This window comes from Tenebrio molitor, chromosome 3, assembly GCF_963966145.1.
Source record: "Tenebrio molitor chromosome 3, icTenMoli1.1, whole genome shotgun sequence".
Classification (NCBI taxonomy): Eukaryota; Metazoa; Arthropoda; class Insecta; order Coleoptera; family Tenebrionidae; genus Tenebrio; species Tenebrio molitor.
In genome coordinates, this window is record NC_091048.1 from 2,085,571 (window position 1) to 2,096,512 (window position 10,942).

General features: G+C 34.5%; 2 protein-coding genes across 2 annotated transcripts; one reads left to right on the forward strand and one right to left on the reverse strand.

Annotated features, from left to right (window-relative positions):
* Nucleotides 1–1,857: 1,857 nt before the first annotated feature.
* LOC138125656 (histone-lysine N-methyltransferase, H3 lysine-79 specific-like) lies at nucleotides 1,858–2,583 on the forward strand. The gene is made up of 2 exons (XM_069041089.1): nucleotides 1,858–2,160; nucleotides 2,203–2,583. Exons 1-2 carry the CDS (start codon nucleotides 1,858–1,860, stop codon nucleotides 2,581–2,583), a joined length of 684 nt encoding a protein of 227 aa, XP_068897190.1.
* A 6,678-nt stretch (nucleotides 2,584–9,261) lies between these two features.
* On the reverse strand, nucleotides 9,262–10,320 carry LOC138126510 (protein takeout-like). Its single transcript, XM_069042263.1, has 5 exons — nucleotides 10,286–10,320; nucleotides 10,134–10,221; nucleotides 9,847–10,084; nucleotides 9,662–9,795; nucleotides 9,262–9,608 (listed from the first exon to the last, which is right to left on the reverse strand). Exons 2-5 carry the CDS (start codon nucleotides 10,195–10,197, stop codon nucleotides 9,301–9,303), a joined length of 744 nt encoding a protein of 247 aa, XP_068898364.1. The 5' UTR covers nucleotides 10,198–10,221; nucleotides 10,286–10,320; the 3' UTR covers nucleotides 9,262–9,300.
* Between the last annotated feature and the right edge of the window lie 622 nt (nucleotides 10,321–10,942).

A 10,942-nucleotide genomic window follows, 5' to 3' on the forward strand; every position in this document is an offset into this window, starting at 1 on the left:
TTTCCGTTAATGCGATATAGCACGTCTGACTGGAGCGAAACAAATACTTCAGTGAGAAAAACTAAGTGTGAGAAATACCTGATCTTCGATTGACTGTCCTGTAAATATGATTAGGCAAAATGTGAAAACACCAGCCACGAACGTGCCACCAACTCTAAGATTTCTTCCTATTGATAAATTCTGATGCTACAGATTTTATTTGCGTTAAATATGTAAATTGATTCATTTTAATTACACTTACAAAGAAAAAATAAAATATACAACTCAGAAATATAAGAATTCCAATGATAGCAAATAGAGGAATCCACTTTCGAACTTTCCTTAAACAGTCAGAGATAACACTGAAATTAATTTTAAAACAAAAATATTATACACTTTCAGATACATACTAGATCAGTTCAATATGTCTTTTAATGCAAAATTGAATTCGTCTTTCAATTGCAATTTGATAGTGTTTGTTGTTGACCAATAAACCATCGTCACAGTATTCATCCAGAGTACTGATATTATCAATATGTTTCAAAAGCAAATATGCCTGAAACGTCAACTGTTCTGTAATATACAAAAACATATGAGCAGAATTCACGATTGCAAATGCCACCACAAGAATAGTTAATCTGTAAAACCATTTCAAAACTGGAGCACAACTAGGAAACCATCTGTCAAAAAGGTACATCGCAAAATACACTTCTTCGTCATAGGGAAATGGCACAATAAACAAAATGGCAACAATTAGTGTCAAAATTAAATTTACAATCACGAGAAATGAGAAAAACCTTGATTCGGTTTTAATCTGTGCAAGAGTTTCATTCCCAGCGGAATCCATTGGCCAAAGTTTAAATATTTTTAAAATGTTGTCAACCATTTTATTCTCATTCAGAAGTACCACTAAACTGAGCATTCCCTGAGGAATTAGTAGTTAATTATTTTACCCAAAATGATGTCAAATCATTACATAGAACATACCGGAAAAAAAAGGTCCATAGAGAATGTTATCTCTTAGATTTAAAACGAAGAAGGAGAAATAAATTTGAATGAGTGTAACCACTAAGTGTAATATTAGCGTCATTAAAAACATGACTCTCGTGAATTTCAGATTCGTAACGTCAAATGTGAAAAATCGAATTAGCCATATCGGATCATCTAAAATAAATTTGTATTTTTAGTTGAATTTTCCAGACTTTTTACTAATGCATAAATATACCTTCAAACGGTTGTTTGATAGAATACTCCATTCAGGAATATATCTGTAAATTCTGTGAAAGCAAAAATCATTAAATGGTGTTGAGTGCTTAATGAAAAAAGGATTGTCAAAAATGTGTTTGGATTTGTGAAATACTAGGTCAATTCTTTTCTGAACTTTTCTGTTTTCAAATGCAAAAGAGTTACATCTAATTTATTTTGGAACTTCAGAGAAAAAATTATATTGTATAAAGCGATAATACACAAACTCACAAAGTTTAAGAAAATGACAATTCGTACATTGAAATCAAATGATCAGATCAATTATTAAATTATATAACCAATTACAACTGACTTACATTGTCTGGTGGCTACTGTTGGGTCTTACGAAAATATTGCCTTTTGACTGATTGGATCACAACTAACTAACAAATAAGCGAACACAATTAGATCAATAAATAGTTCACTGACTTATTATTTTAAAAAAGGCGAGAAAAACACGGGGTATAAGTAGTAGGCGTCTATTTTGACCGAAAGGATGAAGAGAGAGAGATCGAGAAAAAGGGAGTGTTGCCGGATAGTCAGGCAGGGTTCAGAAAGGGAAGGGGTACTGTGGACAATGTGTACATCCTGGATCATTTAACAAGGAACGAATTGAGGAAGAAAGGGGGGAGGATGTGCGCATTGTTCGTAGACTTCAGGGCGGCGTTCGACAAGGTTGACAGAGTGAAAATGTTTGAATGTATGAAATATTTGAGATGGGTGCTAGGAGTAGACAGAGAAACACCAGGGTACATAGTGAGGGAAAAGTGCAAGAGGAGCAAGCTGAGAGTGAAAGCGGGAAAGAGAGCGGCAAAGTTCGAGGACACAGTGGGCGGAAGGGAAGAGTGCAGGATACTGACTGAGTGCTATAGAGAAAGAAAAAGAACGTGGATGAGAAGGAGAGAGGGAAGTACTGCAGGAGGAACGGGTATGCCAGTGAGGAAGTGGAAAGAGTGAGAGCGGAAGCTGAGCGAGAAGGACAGAGATACGGACAAGCAAGAGAGAAGGGAGAGAATCAGAGAATCGAGGTACAACAGGGAGTATGAGAGGTGCGTGACAGAGGATGTTCTGTTGTATCTGGGGAAAGAGAGCGCGAAAGAAAGGAAAATGATGGCGAGATTTAGATGTGGGACCGAGGAGAGAGAGAACAGGTACTGGATGGAGGAAGAGGAAAGAATGTGCAGGATGCACCGTGAGGAGAGAGAGACGATCGAGCACATGTGGAGAGGATGCGGCGAAATGAGAGAGAGGGAGGAAAAGAAACGGGGAGAAATACTGATAGAAGACGGAAAAGAGATAGAATGGATGAAAGAGGTAAGGAAGAGGAGGGAAAGGATAGAGGAGAGGGGCGGGGAATAGAAAGAAAAAATGTTATGTTAACCTTAAAAATTTTGGAATTGTAAGTTTTCTTTAGAAATTGTGTATAGGTATAGGAATCCTTTAAAGCCCGTAGGGCAAAATAAAGTTATTTATATTATTATTAGTTAACTGAATTACCTAAGTGCAAACAAAAAACAAACACTCTAACGATTTTCGTATTTATTCAAAGTACTATTTGGTATTAAGCTACAAAGGAAATGATTATGTTTTTGATGTTTTATGTAGTGATTGATTGATGATTAATAATGGATGATCGGCAATCGATGATCGACGATTGATTATTGATTACAATTGTCTTTTCTTGCTGTCAATTTGGAGAATTAATTTCACATTGATATTAGTGCCAAAACGGTGATTTATTGCAAACATTTAAACCATTTCAACTTTTAACTACGGAGTCAGTTATGTAAACTAAAAGAGATGAGACTGAATAAATTGCCTTGGCAATCTGAAACGACATAATTAGCAAAATGTGAAACAGTTCAGATTATTTTCATTTACATCAAATCCCAATTTATAATTTACAGATATTTTATCTGAAAATTTTATCTTAAACGATTTAGTTGTGTTCCTTAAAAACATCAAGTAAATATGCTGATTTTGTACATTCCAGCAGTACCAATTGCAAGTACGCAAAACTTTAGACAGTTGTTCTGTCTGCAACAAAACAATTTAATGTTTTAACTCATCTTGTATTAGAAACATACAATGTTTTCAATGCCTTGTCCTTGAATAATATGCAAGATGCTTGTAACTGCTGCTGCCAAGACCAAAGAACACAAACGCACATACATAAACATCGGCAGATCTTCAAACTGCATTTTATTAGTGTCAGCAGAAAAAACAACAGATTCTTACCACAATGAAAAACATGAGTAAACTGATTCCCAAGAGTCCTCCAGAAACGGAAAATAAAAATATGAACGGCCAAGCACTCTTTATAAATTTGTTGCCAAACGTAATTAAATCGATATGACGTTTGATGCAAAGTAACAGTCTCTTCCTTATTTCTTCGTTGTAACTTCCATCAAATACGAGCCGCCCTAAATCCAAATCGTCATAACCGTTGTTTACATTTTCTACAAACTGTATGAGAATGTTCGCCTGAAACTTTATGTGTTTCTGCATGTAGTAGAGTTGTATGCAGGGAGTTTGCATCAAAAAGGAAACAAACAGAAACGAAAGGCGATGCATCATAGAAAGCACGTCGGCGCATTCGGCAACGTGTTCCTTGAACCACGTCATAATAAAAAAAGTTTCGTAATCTGTTTCGGATGGTACGACGTAAAGTGTGGCGGTAGCAACACCAAGTAAAATAGTCAAGAAGCTGAATCTAGTGGCACAAATTGATTCTCTTTTAATTTGAGTCTCAACCTTTTTGCCGGCGCAGTTTATTTTCCATTTGGGAAAGTCTTGGTAACACTTGTAGATGACGTTCTTATAAAATAGAATAAAAGAAACGGAAACTAGCACCTGCGGAGTTTGTTGTTCTAATAAATTTTATTTAATTTGATTAAGACTCACGTAAAATCGTCCAAAATAAATGGGGGCGTACTTGAGAAACTGAACTGAGTCGAAGTACAATATGGAATAGTAGGTTTGCATCAGAGTTAGAGCTATGACGTTGAAAAAAGTTGTCATGAGAACAATTTTGGAGAAACGTGTCCGAAATATATCGATGAAGCAAATCTTTAGTAGCTCCAAACTATCATCTGGAAAATAATGTCATAAAATGTTTAGTAATGTTGGAACGAACCTTTTTCCAATTCTACTTCGTCGAAATTCATTTTCGGTACTGACATAAGTTGGGTAATGTCGAGCTATTTATAATAAATTTAACGAATGGTTTATGTTTAACAAACCACTAAAATAAATAAAAAGTTCTCTTAATGTGAAATGCTTTCACTTATCGCTAAAGAGAAAATTGTCTGTTAATGTACATTATCCATTATATTTCATAAATTATTTCACAAAGAATTATTTGGATTCAGATACTTCTACGTTAAGCTTAATAGCGCTATCAATGGCTTACTTTCTTCATTTTTTTTCCATAACTTTGAAGACCTGTTAGCGCAGTAGTCTTCCTGAATTCGATCGCCAAAGAAAAGAAAATACACTTTTTTCTTCATCGTATACTGTAGCTCATTTTATGAACAATCCAAGTAAAAATGAATATTTCAGTTAATATTGAAAAATCATGTTGAAATAACTTTTGAAAATTTATATTGATACTTGGGCATTACTTAGGTAAAGAAAGATTTCCAGGTAGAAGTATTTCTTCTTTTGCTAATAAACTTTTGTTTTGTCGTATTATCCTTAAGAAAAATTACATTTAATGACAGTATATGTTAAATTATTATTCATTGTTTCTAAACATTTTTATTTTACAATACAAAAATTTCCAATAATAATACGGAATCTGGAAAAGTGCCCCGAATGCTTGCAGCGTTTCCACGTTGAATGGCAAGGGAAATCCTCTCGAAAAGGAATTTCTTTCATTTTGAATCGTCTGATACCGCAATAAGTCGGTTTCCGATCATCCCGGAAAAAAACGTTGTATTCAACTCGTTCGTGTGTAAACTGGGCTTTTTTTGGCTTGAATGGGCCAGTTTAAAACGCGAGTGAAGTCGTTAAATAAACTACAATTTCACTTATCAAATGCCAACTTACCAAACATACAAGTAGCCATAAACTGATGTCTGATGTTCTAAATCGTCCTTATTGTAATATAATCGATGTCATAAATATAATTATTTGGTAATTAATTTTGGTATGTAATTTGACTTTAATAACTGCAACAAAGTTCTATTCAGAAAACCTTGAATATTGAGCCGAGAGCGTCTTCAAATTAATAACTTTCATAGCTGGTTAGAAAAGATATTGACGAGATATTAATGGAGATTGTTCAAATATTTAAATATCAGAGAAGAATGACGAGGTAAGTAAATACTCGTTTCATTTTGGAAGAAAAGAAAAGAACTGAACTAAAGGAAAGAAAGAAATCAGAAAAAAATAAAATTTGACAATTGTAAATCTCATTGGTTTAGAAAGAAGAAAAAAATCAAATAATTTATAAAACTGAAACTTCGAACACGTTGTAACACTTTTAATTGCAAACAAATCTAAAAATAATACGTTGAACAAGAAAAGTGTGACCTGGTTGTTCTAGCATTGCTGCAAACAGTGAACATTAACAGTGCATTAATAAATTATTATGAGATAAGGCTTTTATAACCTAGAACACCTGTATATACTATTGGTATACAGAGTTAGTCATATAGGATTTGTTTCTGAAATTTTTGTAAAAGCAATCCAAATTACTAGTGACACAGGCCTCTTGGTACGATATTTTATTTGATTGAAGACAGTGATCAAAGCAACAAGTGAAAAATTTATGGAAACGCCAAGATGCCAGTACGTTCCTTCATTTATTAGATTTCAAAACAAATTCAACAATAAATTAACAAAAAACATAAATCAAAATATTAATTAATAAAACAACAAGCAAAAGCTAACGAAGCAAGAAGTTCCCATTGTATAAAATAAAGACACATTTCTCCATTCAAGTATCCGTCAAAAAAATGGGATAATAATTACTTTCAAAATTTGAGATCAAGAAGTTGCTGCAATATGTATAATGGGTTGCGGCAAAAAGAAATTCAGAAGTAACTCTCTCGTGAATAACCCTGTGTGTCGGTTGTGAGTTCGACGTGTTAGTTGTTTTGCTTGTGAATTTCTTCAGTTTTTCTATATTCTAATAATTTTCTAATTAATTTTCATCTTACAACAGTCTCTATTGAAAAGGTGTCATTATTAGAATTACATAACCTCTGTTTTTCTATTTGGTACCACAATATGCTACAGAGCGGCAAAATTAAATATACCTATTTGAATTCCACAGGACTCTTAATATATATACATAGGTACTTACGTTCTTTTATAGACACTTTGTACCTTTCTCTTATTCCTTGATATTTTTGCATCAATTTAGGTTTTCACTAAGAATTTAATTACTACCCAACTATTTTTAACTTTCTCTTCAGCTTTATATCTTTGTTTACCGCAGTTTCCCTAATTATTATTTATATTCCTCTCGTTTGTTCTCACCCAATTTCAGATAATGGGTGAAGAGAATCGGCTGGAGTTTTATTCATGATCATCATCAGCCAGTACCCAATTATCTTGGTAGCAATAGACACACATTTAAGTAATTATTTTTTATTATAGCCAAACGTGTAACGCTCCCATAGGAAGCCACTTAATTCACACCATTAGAGGTATTTACTATAAATAGCTTTTCCCTCTGGCCGACTATTACAGTAGAGAAAATGAATTTCAACGAAATACAATTGGAAAAAGGTTGCCATTTAATATCCCTACTAAAAATTCACCGTCAAAATTATTTTGCAGGTGATTGTTTGGAGCTCTTGCGGATGTGTTTCATCGACTTATTTGACACCTTCATCGCGAAAGTCGTCCTCGTCATTGCTTTCGTCAACGTCATAAGTTTAACAGTCATGCAGACCTACTACTCACTGTACTATCTCGATGCTGTCCACTTCCTCAAATACGCCCCTGTCTACTTTGGAAGATTTTTTGTGAGTCTCAATTGCAAAATCAATCTTCACTAGAACAACCCAAATCTGCAGGTGATGGTCACCATTGCCTTCATCCGGTCTTCTAGAAACATGTTACAATTTCTCCAAAATCTGCCCAAATGGAAACTGGACGTTGTCGGCAAGGAAGAAATTGAAAAGGAAGCCACGTACATCACAATTTATTGTTGCTTGACCATTCTGGTAGGAGTTTGTACTGCGGTACTCTACGTGGTACCATCAGAAGGAGATTACGAAACTTTCTTCATTATGACCTGGTTTGAGGAACATGTCCTCGAGTGGGCCGACGTGCTTTCTCTCTTGCATCGCCTTTCATTCCCCTTTGCTTCGTTTTTAATGCAAGCTCCCTGCATACAAATGTGCTACATGCTGAAGCATTCACAGTTTCAAGTGAAAATCCTGATGCAATATATTGACAACTTGGACAGCGGTTACGAAAATTCCGACATGGAACAGTTAATCTTCGACGAAAATTATCAAAACGAAATGGAACGAAGACTAACATTTTGCATCAAGCGTCACATCGAAATCTTTGTCACGTGTAGAAAAATCGTCAAGGCTGGCAGTTTGTTTGTCTTCTTGTTCACCACTTCCGGCGGCCTCTTAGGAATTAGTATACTCATGTACATCGTTCTGGTAAGAATATCTTGTGTAGGTGTACTTCGCACAGTAAAAATTATTGCATGAAGCTTCAAGATCTACTGATGTTCTCGTACGTACGTCAATGTTGTTTGGTTTTTGTGGTAACATTCACAGGCGCGTTTTATATTATTCTAGGGCAAGATTGTGAAGATTCTGTATGTTTCAACACACAATTGACAAAGAATCTAATGTGTTGCTTCTAGGGTGAAGAACTATATGATATTTTGTGTAAATGTAAATGGTACTACTGGAATAAGGAAATCCAGCGGACTTATTTGATATTTTTAATGAACGCAAGTGTACCGTTTAGGCTGATGTTTTCAGACAAGATATCTGTCAATTACAATCTTGGAATTGATGTAATTGCAGAGAAACAACAATTAAAAAAAATAAATTAATCTTTTAATTTCAGATGGCGAAAGCTGTGTATTCGATGACATCTCTCATGACCTATTTTAGAGATTCAATTATTAAAAATTATACAACCTAAAACTTTCCAATTATACAGGGTGTTATTGAAAGTTGTACAGATATTTTAACCAAGAGCTACTGGCTTCATGTAGAACTCGGAAAAAATACCTAAAAAATTCTATGTCACAAAATAAAATGACATTTATTTTTTGAGCTACAATTTTTCTTAATATTTCGGCACATTTTAAAAATACACCCTGTATATCATATTTTATAAAACGTACACCAATGCGGTTTCCTTGTTTTAAAGCATATTTCATATAGGTTACTTGGCGTACATTTTATAAAACATGATATACAGGGTGTATTTTTAAAATGTGCCGAAATTTTACCTACGAGGTTGTACTACAACGTAGAAAACTAAAAACAACTTTAAAAAATTATAGCTCAAAAAATAAATGTCATTTTATTTTTTGACATAAAATTTTTTAGATATTTTTTCCGAGTTCTACATGAAGCCAATAGCTCGTGGTTAAAATATCTGTACAACTTTCAATAACACCCTGTATTTATCCTCATAGTAGCCGATTGCGAACACATCACGGATTACAGATCACAGATCAGCTGTTTAAATCTAACCTCACTTTTTGCATTGTTTGTGTTTTTACTCTGCCGATTAACGAGGATAAATGAACACCCGATATTTTGTCTTTAAATAATTTGTTAATGAATGTTTGTTGACACCCTTTTAAACAATAAAAAAATAAAATAAACAAAATTAATAGATGGCGTGGGTTCATCTTGTGCTCTGCGCCCGACCACAGCTATATGCGTATGAGTACTGGGGGAGCCTCCCCGACTGCGACAGCCCCAAGTAATGAATAATGAATTAAAAATCTTCCGTTAAATGCAACAAGATCACAACTTTCCTATTTGATGGAATATATTTTTACATATACACATATAAACGAAAAGATTACGAATTACGATTATTTTATAAAACATGAAAATGTGAAAAAGTAAAAAATTATTTGCTGAGACCATCAAATATTTCAGTGATAGGAACTTTCCTCAAGAATCGGTTGAATACGTCGGAGTAGACTCTTGAATAAGCTTGTACGTAAAGTAGCACAGTATCGGCAAGTACTATCTTCCAGTTCTTGCTCATCAATCTACTGAATGCATCATTCAACTCTACATCTTCAAGTAGATTATCAAATTGAAAGACCATCTCCTGCGGTTGTACAACCAAGTGAGTGTCAATCACTTGGAAGTACCTTTGGTCCTCTCTCGTATATTCTCCAAACGTGAACGTAAAAATGTACGTAACATTGTCTAAAAAAATTGTAACATTCTAGGGATGATCCCGATTCAAAAAAAAAACTCACATGCGGTGGTGCTTGCCGTTCCTGAAGTATCAATCGGCAGAAGGAACATTTTACCTTTGGCATCGTACTCGAAAACGTACCGAACTTCAGGATTAAGAATCTCTAGTGTCAAGGTTTTATCGTGAAAGTCCATTCTGTCAGAAAATAGATGAATCAAGGATATTTTTTAAATACTTGATACTCACTTAGCTCTTGTTTTACTGATCTTGGTCCTACCATAGATCTTGAAGTTCTTGTATCTGTGATAAAAGTCGATCTTTCGCCCGACTTTCGGAGGTAAGTTCGGGAGTAGAAAAGGCTCAAAGCTTGGCAGACCGTATTCCTCCAGAGGCTCGTCCAACTGGCTGATGGCGTTCTGGATGGCCACCGAGAGGCAGTCGTTGAAATCTGCTTTTCTCCTGTCGCACATTTTAAACGAGGGAGCTGCAACAGACACTCTTCAGAGCTTTCAGGCACAGTAAACAACACTCACGCAAAGACAAGGAACTGCAAAAATGTGTCAAGGCGAAGACACCCAAAACCACCAAAGTCTTCATTTCGGAACACGTGCTGTGGAGACTCTGGAAAATAAATGTGTTCACTTGTATTTATATGCATGGCATGGCAAATAAAACTCGCAGGTACGTATTTTGTAAACTTGTTTCCTACTGGACCTTTTTTGAAGATAAGACAAAGCCAGACTGGTGTGACAGATAAAAATAATTACGATTAAGAGCGAAGATTTATTAAAAAACTTCAGCGTAGAAATAAGCGATGTTATTGATTTTACAAATAACTCGTTCGAATTTCCATAAGAGCAGACCAAAATAAAAAGAAGTACCTGTCGTTATCAATTATTTTAATTTTGACCTTTTGCTGAAGGATGCAAATCTCGGAGTTAAGCTTCTTTTTTTTTTCAATTGTCCAAACATGTTTATCGGCAGCAAACTTGTTGCAAAATAATTAAGACAGATGCAGAGGAATTGTACCGAAGTAAAAATGAATAAATGGTAGAAAGGAAGCATATTTTGACATATTTCTTAGAGACACGTGACATATTTATGCGCATATTTGGAGCATTTCTTGTGCATAAAAATCCGAACTTTAATTATTATCAGCCACTCAATATCGCAAATGATCATAACAATCATAACTGTTTTATTTTTATTTATGTAATTGAAAACAGATTATAGTTAAGTAACAGTGCTGATGATGAAACACTTGCATAAATTAAAACAACATCAATTTTTGCTTCAATTTTCGTAATTGGAAACTTGATTTTGTCGATACTATAGTCAGCGC